We start from the raw sequence: 22062 nt of genomic DNA, 5'->3' as shown, positions 1-22062 counted from the left end.
ATTCAATGTAATTGTGTTTCCACTATGCTACCAGTGGTTTTCAGGTGTTAATGTGCATTAGAACCTCTCAGGGGAACATGATAATAATGTATGTTTTGGGGCCCAGTTGGAAGTGTGTTTGATTTATGAAATCTGGAGAGAGATGCCAAAGTCTACATTATTAGCAAGAGAGACAGAAGATTCTGAAGCAGGTAGTCTTTGTGGAATGCTTCAAAAAATCACTGATACATACAGACAAGGACTCCCTCTTAGACCAAAACTTTACTCAGGCTCCTCTGGCCTTCTTTTCAATGAGGTCTTGTCCTTGGTTCTGGCCTTGGCCTGGTAAGCCCAGTTTTAGCAAGAAATTCTGGTTAGGCAATTTATCAAGAATTCCCCCAACCTTGATATCTAATCAAGCTTGATACATAACCAAGTTTCTCTTCATAATTTTCCATCCTCTCCCTCACCCTTCCCATTGGCCATAAATCCCTAGCTGTCCCTGTTGTATTTGGAGTTGAGTTCAATTTCTCTCCCTTATTGCAATAGTTTTGATCCTTATTGCAGTAGTCTTGAGTAAAGTATTTCTTGCTGTTTTTAATAAGTAATAGTGTTCAAGAAGCTGGAGGAAAGACTGAAGGTAGTTAGTGGAGACATGGAATACAACAAATATAAAAAAGACCCAAATTGAACATCTAGAGATAAAAACTACAATGTCTAAAATGAAAAATATGTTAGATGGGGTTAATGGCAGATTAGATGTTGCGGAAGATTAGTGAACCTGAAGACACAGCAATTGAAACAATTCAAAATGAAATACAGAAAGAAAAAAGACAAATAAATCAACAGATCTCTTAATCCCATACCCCTATTTTAAAGCACAGGGTATTATATCCCTTATCTTATAATAACTTTGAATGGAGTATAATCTGTAAAAATACTGAGTCACTATTCTGTATATCTGAAACTAATATAATATTGTAATTCAACTGTACTTCAATTAAAAAATGAACAAGCATTACTGAGTTGTGGGACAACCATACTGATAATCATTTTAAATGGAAATGGTCTAAGCTCTGTAAGACATGACAGAGATTGTCAGAGTGGATAAAAGACTCAGCCCCTAATATCTGAATGTTATGGAGAAGAGAGACCTGGCTGCACACACAAAAAATCATATACACGTGCTGAGAAACAGATCTTTTCGCTAAAAATATACATACCACGGTCCAAGCATCATTAAGATAGTACTCACCTAAGCTAGTACAATTCTAAGTCAGGTAGAGGATAAAAATGCACACCTCTATAGGAGACAAACTGGGACACTGAGGTGTTTAGAGAAATCTGTAATGATGGAGGGTGGAGGTGGCTCACCACAGCACAGGAATGGAGTGGGCTTGTGACAGTTTGGATGCTACTTCCAACAACTGAGGGGAATCTGAGGGACTTGGGTCCTGCAAGTGCAGGTGAACATAAGAAGTAGGTAAACATAGCTCACACTCTCTTTACCTATTTTAGTTCTCTAGGCAGCCCTGGAAATTATCTCCATTTTACCAATGAACAGAGTAAAATAACTGAGGCACTGTCATGGTAAAAACCACCGTTTATATTACTAGCTAAATGATTCAGAAGTAATTTGAAATTCATTATTCTCGTTTGTTGTTGCTTTTTCATCAAGTTCTTCACTGTCTTTAAGTTGATTGACACATTTAGTTTGCTTCCTTTTTTTTTTTTTTTTTGGCCGTGCAGCATGCAGGATCTTAGTTCCTGACCAGGGATCGAACCTGGGCCCTCTGCAGTGGAAGTGCGAAGTCCTAACCACTGGACTGTCAGGGAATTCCTGCTTCCTCTTTTAAAAATCAAACTTTAATATAATTAGAGAGTAAGTAATACTTGTTGATTTAGGAAAAATAGATAAAAACTTTAAAATTCATCTACGCACGTGTGATCTTAGTAAAGGAAACAGGGTGTTGAAAGTAAGATTTAAAATTTTTCTTCTTAATACATTTTCTCTCTGTTCCAAAGCAACAACAAAACCACTTTAGGATGCATATTTTACAGTCAGAAACACAATAAAGCTCTTTCCATTTGTGGGAAAATGATTTTTTTACATTGGCATACATCTGAAGATTTCTCTCTTCATATGAAATTCACCAAAGTTTATTTTTACTAAATGGAAAATATTTTCCATCTGCTACAAGGGAAAGAGTAAATTTCCAAACAGGCTAATTGTAACTTTTAAAACAATGTTTGGGGGAAAATTAAATATACAAATAAATGTTAAGATTTTAAAATTTATAGGTATGCCTTATTTATTTGGTTATGTATGTTTATATTACTCAGAAAGCACTTCGACTGGTTACACAAGATAACAACTACATTACATGCCATATGCTTGAAAATTTTAAAATGGGATCTTTCTAAACAAAATCCACATGTTTATTACATGAAATATGTGATATCAGGGAAGAGGACAGTGAATAGACATAGGATTTTGTCCATTTCATTCATGTAATCCAGTCCTTTTCCTACTCTCAGGACAACTTTTAAGTTTCATTATATATAAATAGCTCCGTTCTATTAAGTAAATGTATTCACTTAATGTTCCCAAAGTTGCCAACTGAGAGTGGACCTGCTGAAACATGACTGTTATTTTCACAGTTTTGAAAAACAGGAACTAACTGAAAGTTGGTCAAATGTGATCCAACTAGTTTTAAGGAGAGGAGAGGAGACATAAAAAATAAACATAGCAAGTTAAACATGTCTCCTTGGCAGGGGCTTTGAAAGAAGCAGTATTCCTCTTAAGAGGCTCTGAGCCTTGTTTAATCATGACTAAATATAGGATGATGATAGAAAATTTTACAAGTACTTTCTTTGGATGATTGGATTATGGTTTTCTTTATATTTTTCCTTATATTTTCTGCATAATCCAAATGTCTAATGACCTTGTATTACACAAATAATTATAAAAAGTATTTCATTTAGAAATGTTCCTCATAGGAATTTTTAAACATGAGAGTGTAAAGAAATAAACAACTCACAAAGACTCAATGTTAATTTTTGTTATATGTTATTTTAGATAAATTATAATTGCTGGGGCTTCCCTGGTGGCGCAGTGGTTGAGAATCCGCCTGCCGATGCGGGAGACACGGGTTCGTGCCCTGGTCCGGGAAGATCCCACATGCCGCGGAGCGGCTGGGCCCGTGGGCCATGGCCGCTGAGCCTGCGCGTCTGGAGCCTGTGCTCCGCAGCGGGAGAGGCCACAACAGTGAGAGGCCCGCATACCACACACACACAAAAAAATTATAATTGCTAAACTCTTTAATAATAAAAGTTAAATGCATTATTATATTATTAAATATCTACTACATCAGACACTGCTGAAAATTGAGCTCCAGGGTGATTAAGACAAAATAATTGTTGTAAAAGGGCACAGGCTTGCATAGAAAAGATAATGCCTAATTTATTTAATAATTATACATTTATTATTAATAATAGATTCATAATAATGCATTAATTTAACAGGATATTTGGAAATATTAAAAAACAGTACTGGTTTAGCAACAAAGTCGTACTGTATAGCACAGGGAACTACATTCAATATCCTGTGATAAACCATAATGGAAAAGAATATTTAAAAAGTATGTATAAAAATAATGTACTGGTTTAAATATAGACATACATTGATTGTTGAATGCAATCCAATTTTAGAAATATTAAAATTTGGAAAGGTATATTCCTTGTGAAATCAAACAAGTAAGGTAATTTAGATCACAAGGTTTGTAGAACGGTGTAATCACTGTCAGTGTTTCCCCATGCCTATGCTGGCAAAACTGAGATGCATTAGAATCACCTGAGGAATTTTCAAAACAGTAGTTACTGATCAGGTGATTCAAGGATGACAATGGGAGGTGGGAGTGGGAAAGGCACCCACGTGTCAGCATTTTTAACATTTCCCTCAGGTGATTATGATGGAAGTAAGGGGTCTGCTTAAACACTGGCACATACAAGGTTTTTAAAACAAGATTGAAGATCTTGGGTTAGAGACCTTCCTTGCTATGTTCCTTTGGAAATTAAAAGTAATACTTTACAGGTAAATAGTTACTTGCTTAGGCCACTTAATTAAGAACAGTCAGGAACAGTATTGAGCTTGGTTCTGAACTCCATTATAGTTAATCAATTAAAATAATTAATAATTAAATATCTACTATGTTAGACAATACACTAGAAACTGAGCTCCAGGATTAAGAAAAAATCATTGTCTTCATAGGGGCACACAATCACATAAAAATGATAAAGCCAGACATTCAAAACAGTTTTTAAGAACTTACAAAGCAGTTTCATGTTTCATGTATGGAAGGGATAGAAATGGGAAAGGAGTGCATTTCAGCTTTAAAATGTGTTCCTCTAACATAATTTACATGGCTTGTGGGTCTGTTAAACTGGTTGGGCAGGCCTACCCAGACTCTTTTCTGAGAAAAATCCCCCACATAGGGTAGAAACACAGGCAAAACAAAGCTTTCAGCCTGTTTGTGTTTTGGAGGTTTGAGGTAGTACAATTCTGGGCATCTAGATGTGTCTCCTGAGCTGGGCCCCAGTGCATTCATGTCTGAGTTTTCAAAAGGAGGAGCATAAAAATAAACCAAAAGGGCTGTTTTGTTCAGAACCAACATAAGAACAAGAACCATGGGAATGGTACTCTCGGGAATATAACTCCAAAGTGAGGATAAAAGCCTTCTCCACACTTTTATAGAGGTCAAAGGGGGGATTTATCTCACCAGGGACTGCAGAGAGATCAGTGGGGTTTTGTTACCTTGTGGACTCTAGCACATCAGCAACAGGAACAGAAACAGGAGCCAGCAAAAGGGAAAGTATACCCAACTGATATGGCAATAATCAGGTGAGTAGGGGTACTGCAAATATGATCAGAATGACAAGGTGGAACCCACCTATTTTGCCCTCTGGACTTGTGAGCCTGGGTGAAAACTCCCTTTAGTACTTCCCAAGTATCTGATGAGGGCCAGGGTCCTGCTAAATGCTGGGGAGTTGCCTAGGAGGCAGCCCAACACAGTTCCACACCTCATATATTCCACTCAGCAGCCCTGTAAGGCAAGCATTATTCCCCATTTCACATAAGAGAAGACTGACTCTTTACAGGAATGTATCTGTAATAAAGGGAGGGTTTACTTCCAGTTAAGACTGGAAGATGCTTAAAGTTCATTTTTCTTTAAGGTTGCTGAACCAGTAATTATTTTGTACATTCACAGACTCATTGAAAAACCGTTTTCATTGCTTCTAAAACTCCAGATAATTAAAGGGAAAAAAGTCACATATTATCCAACCATAGAGAAATGTGCTCCAATTAACATCCTGCAATATTTGATTTCAGATTTTTGGAGGGTTCATATAATATATTTTTTTTCAATGAGACAATAATAAATGTATAGATTGATTTTAATTGCTTTATTAACTTTACATTTTTCCATGCAAATGGGTGAAACTCTACTGTTGACAGAAACTTAGATTGCGTGGCAAGGCAATCTCCAATTAGAAGCTGGTAACACAAGAACCCACCTGACACATGGAAATTACATAAGGTTCACAGCAAACGGATCAGTAAAGGCATATCAGGAAAACGCAAGGAAAAGGAGAACAACAGTGGGAATCACAGTATTAATCTCATGGAAAAATGGCAGGAGTCAAGGCATAAGGCAAAATTCATCATGATGGTCATGGTGATTAGAGAGCTCCCCCATAAGGATACGCAGACAATTCCTCAATTGCAGCTCCCTAAGTTTTCTCCTGATTTCTCTCATCTCCTCCATGAACATTTCCATATCATCTCCATCTCCACCCATCCCATCGTTGACCTGCCTATTGGGTATGGCCCATCGGAAATTAGGGGCAAGTCGGCGAGCCTGTCCCCGTCTATTATTTCCTGCTGGCTGGTGGCCTTCGCCCCCTCCCAAAGGGCGGTCTTCCTCTCCATTCTGCACAGGCTGCTCCATTTCTTCGTTTTCCTGGTGGATATTTGCCATGATGAGATTTTTTTTCCCTGGTTATTTTTCTTTGAACAACAAGTAAGACAAAGGCAAGGAGAGAGACTGAATGCTTGGTGCACTAACCAGCAGGATTCAAAGCCCTGATATCAAAGACTTTTAAAATTTATTTTTTCCCACCTCAGGAGCCTCGTGAGCCTTCTAGGGAGCCTCCAATTTGAGCCCCTTCCCCAGCTCTCTCCTTTTCTCTCCCTCCCCCAAACCCAAAGCCCACCATTTTTCTTTTCCCAGGATTCTTTCCCAGAGCGCAGCAGGCACCAAAATGGAGGACGGGGGATAGGGCCTGGGGGAGTTAGGAAGGTGTCTCAGACTGGCTTTGCACCAGCACCCCCCGCACCGACCTGGGCCTATCCTCGCTGTCTCCTGCTCCTCCTGATTCTCGCCACGAGTGCGCCGCCGCGACGCCTAGTCCCGCAGACCTGCAAAGGGGCGAGGTGGGAGTAGGGGGCTGCTGCAGCCGGGCGCTCGGCCCCTTCCCGGCCCCACGCCCCCGCCAACCCCTCCCTCCCCGCGTCCTCCGCCCCCACCCTCAGCCGCTCCCATCCCCGCCCCGCTCCCGGGTTCACCATTGCCCTGCAGGAACTCAGGAATGATTTCCCATCGCTGTTAGTTGCTCTGCTGCCCTCCCTGGAACCCAGCCGTCCCTGCACCCCCACCCAAGGGGGCCCCCATTTCTGCTCCCAAGAAAGCCGAGGCGTGGAGATAGCTCGCCAGGACCCGCCGCGCTGAACCCCTGCGCCGGCCTCTGGGGTTGGCGGGCCGCTGCAGCCCTGGCGTCAGCGCGCGGGCCCCGGGGCCCTTACCTGCTCAGCTTCCCCCGGGCCCGATGCCAGCCCGCCGTGCGCAGGGCAGCGGGGAGCTGGTACCCAGACACGAGTGACGACTGCACCAAAGGCTGCGTCGCTCTGCAGCTCGCGGTCACGTGAGAGCTGCGCGTCACCGCCGAGCTCTCCCCCAAGTCCTGTGGCCAGTGCAGCAGGAGCGCCCCCCTCCAGCCTAGTGCACACACACAGACAGCCCCCTCCGCCTGTTCGTGCGCAGGGCCACAGCGCGCACCGCTCTGTCACTCATCTTGCTCCTCTCCAATATGAGAGCCCACAAGTGGCATCACCTCCCTGCGGTTGGAGTTTGCCCTTCTCTGGTTACCAGGGAGGGCCTGCAACACCCTCCACCTCTCCCACTCCCACCCCAGGCTTTGGTGCTGGCTTTTTCTGCTCTGTTTTCTCGCTAACCGCGGGGTCCCCGCCCCCACTCCCTTGCCACACACAGGCTGCATGTGCACAGCCACCATTGCCCACCATGTCCCCTGAATTCATACCCTTCTAGGAAATTTAGATTGAGGGCTGGGGTGAGGAGGGAGCAAGGGGCTTGTCAGAGAGGCGGGGAGAAGTGGGCTGTATAACATATATCCTTACTAATAATTTCTCTTTATTTCCTTTTTAAGAAAATCAGCGCGCCATCAAAAAATTTAAAATTATGAGGTTTCATTTTTGAAAGAAATCTTGAAAGAATTTTGAAAGAATCTTGCAGGATGAAAAAGCCTCATTGTTTGATTACATTCACCTATACCACCCAGAAAATATTTTCTCTGGGCTCCACACATCAACAACAATATTTTTTTTTTTTTTTTGCGGTACGCGGGCCTCTCACTGTCGTGGCCTCTCCCGTTGCGGAGCACAGGCTCCGGACGCGCAGGCTCAGCGGCCATGGCTCACGGGCCCAGCCGCTCCGCGGCATGTGGGATCTTCCCGGACTGGGGCATGAACCTGTGTACCCTGCATCGGCAGGCGGACTCTCATTCACTGCGCCACCAGGGAAGCCTCAACAACACTTTTGAAACATTTTATTTTATTTTGAAAAAATACAAGCATCTTCCTGAATACAGTTGGTATTTTCAAAATGATCTGTAAAGTAAATCTTCAGATAGAAGTCCAGTTGTCAGACCTTGGCCATTTTATGTAAATGTAATGTGATATTTTTGATACCACAGTCTTTGGAGAAAATGAGCCTTTTTATTTTCTGCTCTCCTTTCCAAACCTTCCAAACCACTCCTACACATATCTCCTTAGAATGATCTCAGAAGTTAAGTATAAAATAGGTAAAAGTTCCAAAGACATTTGCTTTTTAATGTGAATGTTTCCAAAAAATATTAGAAATGAAGCATGGAGTATGAGAAGCAATTAAACTTGAAACTCGAGTGTAACTGTTCCTTTTTTCAACTTGAAATAACTGAAAACTTTTTTTAATCACAGTTAGAAAACAGAGATGTCTTTAGGAAAGTGGCATTATTGTAAAAAAATATTAAAAAGTGTTGGTTGTGTTAAAGGAACCGAAAGAGTTATATGTACTGAGTCAAGACAGGCCAGGCAAATTCTTACTGCCTCTAGTTTTGGCTCCAAACTACTATGTAATCTCCTACCCTGCTAAACTAGCTGGGAGATTGAATAAAGAAAGAGTATATGCCTACTGCATATGTAGTTTGAAATATATAAAATTATATATATGCGATATATAGAAATATTGACATATAGCTCCAAAAGCTCAAATTACAAAATAATTGTCTTTTAAAGGAATGCTAGTGATTCCTGGATTCTGTCTCACTGTTAGCAACTCTTCGTATAGGTAGCTCTATTAATGATATCCACTGGAAGGATGCTGATTAGAGGCATGAGCTGTAGTATCAGACATGTCTGGCTTTAAATCCTGTTTCTGCTACTTACTTGATGTATGACTTTGGGTCAATTACTTATCAAGGTCTCTGTGCTTCCTCTGCGAAACAGGGATTGTTAGAAGAAATAAATCACATATTTCAAGTATGTACCACAGACCCTAAAGAACCATCAATGAAAGTTGATTTATTACATTTTTTTTTACTATTATTAGATGGTTTCTAACAAGATTTGAAGAGTAGGCAAAGCATAGTTCTGTCCTTAGCTAGATCCACTTGTCTTTAAAATCTGTGAGAGCCCAAAACACATCTGCTGTCTTCTACTTTGCAAAGCCAGTGACTTATAGAATTCCTTGCACCAAGTAGGTGATTGGTAAATATTTGTTGACTAATACATCCACTACTAAGGCTAATAGGTTGCTTTTCATTCAGAGGACTGTATTTAGAGCAATATGGAAAAGCTTTCATGAAAATTAGGAATTACCTAGAAAGAATCTGCTGAAAGTAGACAAACCACTATGACATAACCATTGAATACAAAGTTTAAGAAGTGGATTTTTAGTTCTCGCAGTGGCTAAATGTTTTGCTATTATCTTTTTGACCCATCTTGGATAAGTCTTTTGCTTGAAACCACCAAATTTTCTTGGATGGAAAACATGCATCTGTATATTTTTCCAGATTAGATGTTATGCTACATAGGAGATTAGTTGTAATGAAGTGCTGTTTTAAAGATAGGTGAAAATTGTTCTGAAAATGATGTTATCTTCACTAAAATGCTGTGAGGTATTGATTGAGATCTTTTCTTGTCCTTGGTGTTTTCTGAGGAGTTGAAGATAACAACCTATTGAGAACAAAATTTTTTAAATTTCTAAAGCTGAGTTACAAGGACACAAGAGTCTTAGTTTGGGACTCATGTGCCCTGAAGGACAGAGAGAGGGTGAACTGGTTTGATGGCTTTTACCCTAAAATAACAGAAGAGTAGTGTAATACTGGGAAGGAGGAGACTGGGTTCACATTTGGGGAAATGCAGTATTCGTGAAAAGAACCTATTTCCTCTCCTTATCTCCTGTAATTATAGTGGATGGTGGCACTTGATTGGTTTCCTTCCCCAAAGCCAAGGGAGTGGGATCCCAAAAGAACTGAACATAAAGTTTAGGGATATCTACAAAACGTTAAGGTTCACTTATTCCTTTGCTGGATATCTGCATTACCATTGGGATTTTGAGCTAACCAGATGCTATAGGAGACTGGAAAGAACATTTTGGAGAGATGATGTGGTGATGTGGCCAGGTAGAGAAAGGGCTAAGATTGACCTCCTACCAAAGTTCCCAATTCTGGAGAAGCATGAAAAATAAATCCTACCATGCCTACAGGTTCCAGAGTTGGGGAGCGGGGAGTTATTGAGATACAGATTTACCAGTAACTGATACAGAGTAGGGCAAAGAGACCTATGAATCATAGGAATGCCATGTGAGGGTTATAAGAGTCACATGCAAGATATGGCCCAGTCTTCCAAGGAGACACTTGGAAGGGAACTGCTTGGATGTGAGTCCTTATCAGCAGGTTCTCTAGAAATCAAACTTGAACTTCAGTGACAATTAATCACGTGGGGATAGCAATCTTACCCTAGGTATTCACATAAAGAGTTGTCTTTTTATCCGTCTTCAAACTCTCAAGTCATCTGAGTAAACACAGGGAAGGAGGGTGTGACTGTTAATTTTATGTGTCCACTAGGCCATTGGATGCCCACATATGTGGTTAAATAATATTTCTGGGTGTGTCTGTGAAGGTGTTTCTGGAAGAATTTAGCATTTAAATTGGTGAACCAAGTAAACCAGATGGCCCTCCCCAATGTAAGTGGGCATCATCTAATACCATTGAGGGCCTGAATAGAACAGAAAGGCAGAAGAAGGTTGAATTCATTCTCTGCCTGATTGCTTGAGCTGGGACTTTGATCTCCTGCCCTTGGTGTTCCTGGTTCTCAGGACTTCTGATTCAGACTGGCACCTGCATGTCAGCTCTCCAGCTCTCAGGTCTTTGAAGTACACCATTGGCTTTGCTGGCTCTCCAGCTTGTAGACAGCATACAATGGGACTTCCCAGTCTACATAATCATGTGAACTTGTAATCAATCAGTCTATAAACCTTATAATCAATAAACCTATCTATCTATCTATCTATCTATCTATCTATCTATCTATCTATCTAGAGTCTATCTAAATGATAGATAGACTCTAGGTAGATAGACTTAGATAGATAGATAGATAGATAGATAGATAGATAGATAGATAGATAGATAGATAGACTCTAGATAGAAAGATAAATCTCATAGAGGGATGAGGAGGACTCTGAACCAAAAGTGATACTGGTGTTTTAAAATACATAGAACCAAGAAGAAAACTTCTATATATAGAAAGGTTAAACAACAAGGTCCTTGAGGTCGATGGACCTAGAGTCTGTCATACAGAGTGAAGTAAGTCAGAAAGAGAAAAAACAAATACAGTATGCTAACACATATATATGGAATCTAAGGAAAAAAATGTCATGAGGAACCTAGGGGTAAGACAAGAATAAAGACACAGACCTACTAGAGAATGGACTTGAGGATATAGGGAGGGGGAAGGGTAAGCTGTGACAAAGCGAGAGAGTGGCATGGACATATATACACTACCAAACGTAAAATAGATAGCTAGTGGGAAGTAGCCGCATAGCACAGGGAGATCAGCTAGGTGGTTTGTGACCACATAGAGGGGTGGGATAGGGAGGGTGGGAGGGAGGGAGACGCAAGAGGAAAGAGATATGGGGACATATGTATATGTATAACAGATTCACTTTGTTATAAAGCAGAAACTAACACACCATTGTAAAGCAATTATACTCCAATAAAGATGTTAAAAAAAAAGAAATTAGAAACTAAAAAGTAAAAAAAACCCAAAAAACAAGTTCCTGCTGTAGAGCACAAGGAACTATATTCAGTATCCTGTGATAAATCATAATGGAAAAGAATATGAAAAAGAATGTATATATATGTATAACTGAGTCACTTTGTTGTACAGCAGTAATTAACATAACATTGTAATTCAACTACAATAAAAAATAAATTTAAAAAAAGACATAGAGACAAATCTTTAACAGTTTAACTGAACCTATTTTAATAAGCAAAAGTGACTGAAAAGTTGGGGAAGGACTGAGATACAGTTAAAGAAGCCCATTATCCAGTAGAAAGTGGTGGGTGGGGATGATAGAGCACTACTGAGGCAGTTATTGGAAAAATAAGACTGTTTTGTAATTTTACCTCAACTAGTTATCCCTCAATCAAATTGATATCAGGTTAATATTCCAACAGAGGAAGCTCATTTTTGCTGAGATCTTTTTGCATGTTGCCATGACATATATTGTAGCTCACATGTATTTGGCTGGAAATGTCCTATTTTCCTCTCATTATACTCTCCTGGGTGAGTGCTAGGCTTGGGAGAAGATAGTCTGGCGCATGGTGGGCTCTGTGAGTGTGGATATCTCTGTTCCTGCCTAGAATGGTTCTCTATGTGTCGTCCTGATGCTTCATTGCTGCAGTCTTACTGTACTTCTCTTTTTTTTTTTTTTACTACATTTAAACACCTATTAACAAATTGAAACTAAGTATTAAAAATCTAGGAAATTATGCCTACTCTAGCTTCCCTATAAGCTATGGCTATTATAACTTTGATGCCAAGACCTTTGAAGAATTGAGAACAGACCTGATAAAGTTTTAAAGGTGTTACTGTAAGAGTTTGAAACATTTGAAAGATAATGTATTTCATTCAAGAGATCTAGTCTTAAATAATAACAAAGCTATAAGGCTAAGACGTCTGAGTATGAAATCAACAAATATTCAGGACTCACTATCTATTAGACAGCTGAGGGTTGTTATTTTATTTTAGAGACTGCAGATGCTGTCTTGAGACACCAGAGACCCATGGCCACTCTTTCCTGTGGTTTAGGACTCTGGTGAAAAAGAAGTTCTGTCCTGTATAGTCTCTAACTGTTAATTGAGCTACACTACGTATGGGCCAAGAAAACTCCTTTGACCCTTCTAGCTACAGGCCTAGGCTAGCCTCATTCTTACTTTCCCCTGGATTTTGGGATGAACTTAGAAGAGTATCAGGAAACTTAGCATAAATGTTTACCTTGCCTTACTGCTGCTAGTCCCATGTAAGTTCCATTACTGATACAGTTTTAACACCTAGCAAGGTCCTAGTACCCAATAGGCCCTATTAGTTCAGGGGTTGCAATTCATACGGCCACAGGTGACATATATTGAGTGAAGCCAGCTGAGCAGGAATCTGGTTAACTAGGGAGCATGTGCTCTATCAAAATGAGATAGCCTCTGCCAATTATTGTCATGAGACAATTCAGGCCCTATGTTGCCAAATATTCCTTTTTTTCCCTCAAGAGATATCAGAAATATAAAAGTTTATGTGAAATTGCCCCCTCCCCACAAATGAGCTGCTAATTTAAAATTCTGCATTCATTTTCTCACCTTTTCTCACACTTAACTATTCGGCAGACTTGATAAAACATTGGCTTCATACTATTGTGTACCTATAGCTATTGCCTGCAGCATGACACAAGACTCTTCCAGTTATCTATTGGTAAGTAGCAAACCATCCCAAAATTCACTGGTGTAAACTATAACTGATATTTATGCGCACAGACTCTGTGAATCAGAGGTTCAGAAAGTACACAGTGGAGGCTACTCTGCTCTAGGATGTCTGAGGCCTCAGCTAGGATGGCTTGGCTGAGGGTAACTTGAAAGGCTGTAGATGACTCAAACAGCTGGGTCCTGAAACAGCTGAGACTGAAATGGCTGCAGGACAGGCTTATGTAGGAGTATCAACCAGAGCTCCCACAAGCAGCCAGTCCAGCATGGCTATCTCAGGATGTTAAAAGCAAATGTTCCCTGCAAACAAGGTGGAAGCTGTATGCTCTTTTATGACCTAGCCTTGGAAGTCACATAGATCAGTACTACTGTACTCCATTGGTTGAAAGAATCATAAGTCCTCTTCCAAGATTGAAGGGGAGGGACTATGGACTTCAACTCTTGATGGGAGGAGTGCCAAATAATTTATAGTCATGTTGTAAAACCATCACACACATTACTGGTGTGTGCTTCTTACAATCCTTTTCTTACCCTCCAGCAAGACAAGGCAGTCAATATGTTATTGACACTTGCTTGATTACAATCGTTAAGTACAAAATAATTTTTGAATAAGACCTAAAATGGAATTCCCACAGCTTAGTTCCACTCATACTTTTCCTACCTTAAGGATTTCTAAGAAATTAATTTTTACTAGAAAAATATTTAGCATATTTATATATTTGTCCACAATTATCCACCTGTGTACTGATTGGGTACTGATGTGCATAGTTATCAGAAAGGATTGGAAATAGGAGATCAAAATAAACTGTGAGCCCAAAAGAATGGATTAGGAGGGTTATAGAAAACTGGATTTTATAGTCATGTTTTCTGTGCTTTTGCCTAATTTTGGATTTACAGGGTAGGACTTATGATCTCACTTGCAGTCCCAAGCTTTCACAGATCATGTATTGTCGAAACTGGAACGACCTTAGAATTATTTTAGTCCAAGAGCCTATTTTACAAGTTGGGAAACCAAGATAGAACAATTAAGAGGCTTGGCTAGGTTACCAAATAAGATAGTGGCAGAACTAGAAATAGAACCACCTATGCTTTCTTGGATAATACTACCTACCTACCTATCTATCTATCTATCTATCTATCTATTTGCCTTGTAGGTCTATACATATTTTATATAAAATCAAAGGAAATACACTAACATTTTGTTTATAATTGCTTTTGGCTCTTGTGGTGATGGTTGATAGGCTAAAATCATAAATCCAATTTATGATTTTCCACATTTTCTAAATATTCTACAATAACTTAGGTAGATATGAGAATAAGCAAAAAATTATACTTAAAGACTAGTGAAACTGATAATTTTATGTGTTTTTAGTACAGATGAGTTTATCTATCTCTAACTAAAGAGTAAACTAACACCCTCTCTCTCTCTCTCTCTCTCTCTCTCTCTCTCTCTCTCACACACACACACACACACAGAGACAACACACACACACACTTCTCCCCTTCCTCCCGTCCTCCTCTCTTTTTACACCCCTGCCCCAGCTCCTGAGTCAAGGGCTATATTTCCCACCACAAATCTAAGACTTAGGCATTTGTACCATGACAGTATCTTGTGCCATATTTTACACTTAGAGACCTATGCCTGGTGACTTGGTGACTCCCCACTCCCACTCCTCCCGCATCCCCTCCCATTTAGTTGTCCTCATCTCTGAGATTAAAAATGCATTTCTAATGCTGGACATCAGGTGGTGATTACCTCTATCTTCTAAATTATCTCAAAGGACAATGTATCCTTTTTGTAAATAGAAGGGAAAAATCTTTAATTATTTTTCTTTTAAATTCAGGTTATGAAATAGTATGTGCAGAATTATCCTAGTTTCCTTAAACATACATAGTGATGAAAATGAAATAAAACAGCACTTATATAAATGCTGATTATGTAGAGCATTGTTGTATATGTATATTCATGATTGCACTTTATCCTCCCCCAAATCCTATGAGGTAGGTGCTAATGTTATCCCCTATCTTATTTTACAAATAAGAGAATTGCAGGACAGCAAAGCTATGCAACAGATAGGAGGTGGTAGGGCAGGAATTCAGACCCATACAGTCTAGTTCCTAAGTCCATGTTCTTACTCAGTTTCATTAATTAATAATTCCCAAATCTATAACTCACTCTTTCTTTTATCCATCTATTGTTTGAGACCTTTTCTGTGCTATGCACTGCCTGCCCATTACACATCTCAATCTCAGTACCATATTTAGGAGTTCTGATTCCCCTGACATAGTTCTTTCCACTTAATAAAAATATAAGAAATATACTTTTCATTCAATCAATTTATTGAGCATCTACTATGTCCCAGGCAAGACCCTGGAGATATAAAAGACAGTAAGACAGATACAGCCTTCGTATTCCTACGGAGCTCATGGTTTAGTGGGAGGAAACCAGGAGAGTGTGGTAAGTACTGAAGGGGAGATTGGAGCACTGAGTAAGAGGACTTAAACCAGTTGCCAGTAAAGTCTTCCAGGAGGAAGCAATGTCTAGGAGATCAATTTCTGCTGTGACAGTGTGAGGAGCTCTGTGGAACTGCTTTCCTGTGAAACTCATTAAAAAACCAAACAAAATAATTTAAAGGCTCTAGAAATGGTTTTAAGGGCATATATTAAGTGGAAAAACATCTATTCAAGAAAATCTATAAAAAACTTCATAAGAAATATGAGTCTGTGGTATCTGAACCTAGACCTCTCCCTCCCTCTCACTCCCAGGTCAAGGAGGCATAAACTGCACTCCTGTCAGTCAAGAACACAGGACATCCTCTTCCTGCAGCTTGCAGCCATGGGGATTTCTTCCTGGGAAGAGAAGGATATCAGCATTTCTTATCCTGCCCCAACTACTGAGATTGTGAGGTTAAGCTCCAGGTGAGTGCAGTTGAGAGGTGGGGGCTCTTTCCTTCCAACCAGCCCCCACTGATAGAATGGAGGCTGTCCTGTGGGTGTGGCACCACTGAGAATACTGAAGCCCTGATCATTCTTGGTTTGGCTTAAAAGGCATGGTTCCACACTATGAGAAGCAAGGTGAGAGGACATCAGGCTACTGTTTCCTTTCTACCCACATTGAGACACCAGCTCCTAAAGCAGAAGTGTCATTCAAAGATAAGAGTGCCATTGTCCCCACTCCCAGATCCAGAGCCCTGGCTCAGAGATTTTGCCTGGGGAGAGAAGAAAGCCATAAGTAATATAGGTTCTAAAATTTCCCCAATGGGACTTACTTTATTTGCAACAGAGCATGGAGACTGTTCAAGCCAAAGGTGCTCTAAAAACAGTAGTGGTTGTGGTGGAGGCAATTGGGAAGTGATTCTTGGGTTTGGTGAAGATAACAGTTAACTGAAAGCTGGCTAGATTGTTTTAAAAAGCCAGCTAAGAAGATGGCTGTGGGGAGTTCTCTTTCCCTGTTTGGAACAAATATTAAACACTGACCTTTGGAACTATTCCTGCAAGTGAGCCCAAATTTGATTGAATTAGGCTTCAGAGCAATTCCTGCCCAAGGGCATTATGAAAAATAACAGATTAGTCAACTGGTAATTATAGGAGCCTAACAGCTGAGCATGGTTAGGGCTATGACCTTTACAAGTGCTTCTCAGTCCCTCACCTCACTCTCACTTAGTTGGGACAGGATGACTAGAGAGGGGTTGGGATTGGATATTGTCCTTCCTTCAGGTCAGTTAGGCTCATAGGTTAGGTTCTGGTAAAAGAGTTTCTCTTGAGGGAAGGCCTTACTTAAGAAGAGTAGAATGCTCTGGGTGCATTAAAAAAATGGCTACTTTTCCTTTCCCCCCGCCAGAAGCACAAGGAAATTTTCTCTAATATTCACCGTGAGAACCTCATAGGGCTCTGAGAAGTAAAACTCATAAAAGTGTGGGAGGACTCCTTAAGACTGGGCCTCATGGAACAGGATAGAAAGCCCAGAGATAAACCGACACACCTATGGTCAACTAATCTATGACAAAGGAGGCAAGGATATACAATGGAGAAAAGAGAGTCTCTTCAATAAGTGGTGCTGGGAAAACTGGACAGCTACATGTAAAAGAATGAAATTAGAACACTCCCTAACACCATACACAGAAATAAACTCAAAATTGATTAAAGACCTAAATGTAAGACTGGACACTATAAAACTCTTAGAGGAAAACATAGGAAGAACACTCTTTGATATGAATCACAGCAAGATCTTTTTTGACCCACCTCCTAGAGTAATAGAAATAAAAACAAAAATAAACAAATGGGACCTAATGAAACTTAAAAGCTTTTGCACAGCAAAGGAAACTATAAACAAGATGAAAAGACAACCCTCAGAATGGGAAAAAATATTTGCAAATGAATCAATGGACAAAGGATTAATCTCCAAAATATATAAACAGCTCATGCAGCTCAATATTAAAAAAAAACAAACAGGGCTTCCCTGGTGGCGCAGTGGTTGAGAGTCTGCCTGCCGATGCAGGGGACACGGGTTCGTGCCCCGGTCCGGGAGGATCCCACATGCCGCAGAGTGGCTGGGCCCGTGAGCCATGGCCACTGAGCCTGCATGTCCGGAGCCTGTGCTCTGCAACGGGAGAGGCCACAACAGTGAGAGGTCTGCGTACCGCAAAAAAAAACAAACAAAAAAAACCCAACCGAATCAAAAAATGGGCAAAAGACCTAAATAGACATTTCTCCAAGAAGACATACAGATGGCCAAGAGGCACATGCAAAGCTGCTCAACATCACTAACTATTAGAGAAATGCAAATCAAAACTACAATGAGGTATCACCTCACACCAGTTAGAATGGGCATCATCAGAAAATCTACAAACAACAAATGCTGGAGAGGGTGCGGAGAAAAGGGAACCCTCTTGCACTGTTGGTGGGAATGTAAATTGATACAGCCACTATGGAGAACAGTATGGAGGTTCCTTAAAAAACTAAAAATAGAATTACCATATGACTCAGCAATCCCACTACTGGGCATATACCCAGAGAAAAACATAATTCAAAAAGACACATGCACCCCAATGTTCATTGCAGCACTATTTACAATAGCCAGGTCATGGAAGCAACCTAAATGCCCATCGACAGACGAATGGATAAAGAAGATGTGGTACATATATACAATGGAATACTACTCAGCCATAAAAAGGAATGAAATTGGCTCATTTGTAGAGACATGGATGGACCTAGAGACTGTCATACAGAATGAAGTAAGTCAGAAAGAGAAAAACAAATACTGTATATTAACGCATATATGTGGAATCTAGACAAATGGTACAGATGAACCGGTTTGCAAGGCAGAAATAGAGACACAGATGTAGAGAACAAATGTATGGACACCAAGGGGGGAAAGTCGGGGTGGGATGAATTGGGAGATTGGGATTGACATATATACACTAATATGTATAAAATAGATAACTAGTAAGAACCTGCTGTATATAAAAAAAAAGACTGGGACTCTCTGGAGTTTTAAATCTCAGACTTGTCCACACTGAACTTCCAGCAATTCATAAATTATAGTTTAGGTTTTCCTACATCAGTACTGATTCCTGGGGATGTTTCTGTTCATAGGTTTTACTCCAACAAATTGTGATTCTCTGTATCTGACTGTCTGTCTCTCCTTTTTTGCGGGCAGTGATTTGCTCTGTGACTTCAATTCTCTAATGGATCTAAGAAGAGTTGTTGATTTTCAGTTTGTTCAGCTTTTTACTTATTGTTAGAATGGAGTGATAACATCTAAGTTCTTTCCATGCCAGACCAAAGCAAGAGGGAATTTAATGATAAAAGAGTTAATCCATAAGGAGTATATAACAATTATAAATATATATGCACCTAACAACAGAGCACCAAAATATATGAAGCAAAAACTGACAAAAATGAAGGGAGAAATAGATAATTCAACAATAATAGTTGGAGACTTTAATACCCCGCTTTTTTTAAAACATCTTTATTGGAATATAATTGCTTTACAATGGTGTATTAGTTTCTGCTTTATAACAAAGTGTGTTAGTTTCTGCTTTATAACAAAGTGAATCAGTTATACATATACATATGTTCCCATATCTCTTCCCTCTTGCATCTCCCTCCCTCCCACCCTCCCTATCTCACCCCTCTAGGTGGTCACAAACCACCAAGCTGATCTCCCTCTGCTATGTGGCTGCTTCCCACTAGCTATCTATTTTACATTTGGTAGTGTATATATATGTCCATGCCACTCTCTCACTTTGTCCCAGCTTACCCTTCACCACTTTTAATAATAAATAGACCAAATGGGCAGAAGATCAACCAGGAAGTAGAAGACATGAGAACACCACACACCAACTAGACCTAACAGACATATAGAATATGCCACCCAACAACAGCAGAATGCACATTCTTCTCAAGTGCCCATGGAACATTCTTCATGGTAGACCATGAAGGCCATAAAACAAGCCTTAATAAATTTAATGGGTTATAAGTAATACAAGATATGTTCTCTGACCACAGTACAATAAAATTTTGTATAAACAACATAAAAAAATTAGGAAAGTCACAAATATCTGGAAATGAAGCAAAACACTCCTAAACAGCCAATGCATCAAAGAACAAATCAAAATGGATATCAGAAAATACTCTGAGATTAATGAAACATGACGTACAGCATACCAGAACTTATGGGGATGGAACTTTGGTATGTAGAAACACAATGTACTCAAAACAATGGGATGGAGCTAAGCTTATGCTTAGAGGGAAATATATAGCTGTATATATAGCTGTAAATGCCTATATTAAAAAGAAGAAAGATCTCAAATCAAGATCTTAACTTTCCACCTTAAGATGCTGGGAAAGAAGAGCAAACTAAGCATAAATGAGAGCAGAAATTAGAGTAATGGAGTATAGAAAGAGAATAGAGAAAATTAGTGAAACCAAACTGGTTCTTTGAAAAGATCAACAATATTGACAAATCTGCAGCTAGATTGATGAGAGAGAGAGAGAGAGAGAGAGAGATGTGTGTGTCAAGTTACTAAAATCAGAAATGAAAGCGGGGTCAATATTACTGAACTTATAGATATGAAAAAAGATTATAAATGAATAATATGAAATATTACATGCCATTATGTTATATAACAGACAAAACGGACAAATTCCTAGAAAAATACAAACTACCAAAACTATCTCAATAAGAAATAAACAATTTGAATAGACCTATAACAAGTGAAGAGATTTAATTAGGAATAAATTTTTAAAAACTACCCATAAAGAAAATTCTAGGCCACGTGGCTTCACTGCTGAATTCTATCAAACATTTAAAGAAGAATTCTTCAAAAAAAATATAAAAGGAAAGAACACTTCTCCTCTTATTTTAAGAACACTTCTCCTCTTATTCGACCAGTATTATCCTGGTATGAAAACCAAAGATATGACAAGAAAAATCTACAGACCAGTATCTCTTATGCATATGGATGCAAAAAATCCCCCAAGAAAATACTAGGAAAACAAGACTAGAAACATATAAAAACAATTATACATCATGACCAAATGGGATTCATCCCAGAATGCAAGTTTGGTTTAACATCCCCAAGCCAGGAATTCCCTCAACATAATAAAAGGTATTACAAAAAAACCCTCAGCTGACATTATACTTAATGTTAAAACACTGAATGCCTTGCCCCTAGTATCAGAAACAAAACAAAGATGTGTGCTCTCACAATTTCTATTCAACGTTACACTGGAGGTTCTAGCCAGGACAGTTAGGCAAGGAAAAGAAATAAAAGGCATCTAGATTGAAAAATAAGAAGTAGAACTATCTCTATTTACAGATGACATAATTTTATATATAGAAAGTCTTATGGAATCCACTGATAAACTAACAAAACTGACAACTTCAGCAAGGTTGCAGGATACAAGATCAATAAACAAAAATCAACTGTATTTCTATACACTTGCAATGAACAATCTGAATAAGAAAATTAAGAAAACAATCCTACTTATAATAGTATCAAAAAGAACAAAATATTTAGAAATAAGTTTAATAAGGGAAGTACAAAATTGATACGCTGAAAACTGCAAACCATTATTGAAAGAAATTAAAGAAGATGCAATTAAATGGAAAAAAAGATCCCATGTTCATGAATTGAAAAATTTAATATTGTTAAAATGGCAATGCTTCCTAAATTGATCTACAGATTCAATACAATCCCTTTCATAACCCCAGCTGATTTCTTTGTACAAATTGACAAGCTGATTCTAAAATTCATATGCATTGCAAGGGACCCTAATAGCCAAAACAATCTTGGAAAATAATAAAGTAGGAGGACTCATGTTTCCTGATTTCAAAATTGCTTCAAAGCAATGGTAATCAAGACAGTGTGATACTGGCACATGATAGACATATAGGTCAATAGGACTGAATTGAGAGTCCAGAAGTAAAACCATGTGTCAGCTGATTTTTGATGAGGGTGCCAAGACCATTCACTGGGAAAAATAAAATAGTCCTTTCACAAACAGTTCTGGACCAACTAGATAGCCACTTGCAAACTAACGAAATGAGACCCTTACCTCACACCATATACAAAAAAATTAACTAGAAATAGATCAGAGACCTAAATGTAAGAGCTAAAATGATAAAACTCAGGGAAAAAACCCATAGGGATAAATCTTCATGAACTTGGATATGGCAAAGGATTCTTAGATATGACACCAAAGTAATGAGCA

The 22062-nt window shown here is 39.3% G+C and overlaps 2 protein-coding genes and 1 pseudogene across 12 annotated transcripts in view; 2 read left to right on the top strand and 1 right to left on the bottom strand.

The window, feature by feature from the left end:
• LOC101287598 (nuclear RNA export factor 2-like) overlaps positions 1-22062 on the top strand; it is a 544209-nt pseudogene that overhangs the window by 71925 nt on the left and 450222 nt on the right.
• The window catches only part of LOC101286095 (nuclear RNA export factor 3), a 383514-nt gene that overhangs the window by 193116 nt on the left and 168336 nt on the right, over positions 1-22062 (top strand). The window lies entirely within an intron of this gene.
• Positions 5428-6903, bottom strand: BEX3 (brain expressed X-linked 3). Of its 2 annotated transcripts, none has more exons than XM_004286526.3 (3): positions 6842-6903; positions 6380-6457; positions 5428-6046 (listed from the first exon to the last, which is right to left on the bottom strand). In XM_004286526.3, exon 3 carries the CDS (start codon positions 6015-6017, stop codon positions 5679-5681), a length of 339 nt encoding a protein of 112 aa, XP_004286574.1. In that variant the 5' UTR covers positions 6018-6046; positions 6380-6457; positions 6842-6903; the 3' UTR covers positions 5428-5678. The 2 variants fall into 2 exon arrangements, with proteins under 2 accessions (XP_004286574.1, XP_004286575.1); XM_004286527.3 differs by having other exon boundaries at positions 5428-5999.

This window comes from Orcinus orca, chromosome X (genome assembly GCF_937001465.1).
Source record: "Orcinus orca chromosome X, mOrcOrc1.1, whole genome shotgun sequence".
NCBI classification, from domain to species: Eukaryota; Metazoa; Chordata; class Mammalia; order Artiodactyla; family Delphinidae; genus Orcinus; species Orcinus orca.
Note: the sequence above shows the minus strand (reverse complement) of the source record. Positions and strands in the feature narration are given on the sequence as shown.

Bases quoted from the DNA above. Each gene is read 5' to 3' on its own strand.
- BEX3 (XM_004286526.3), bottom strand. From the start codon at position 6,017: ATGGCAAATATCCACCAGGAAAACGAAGAAATGGAGCAGCCTGTGCAG.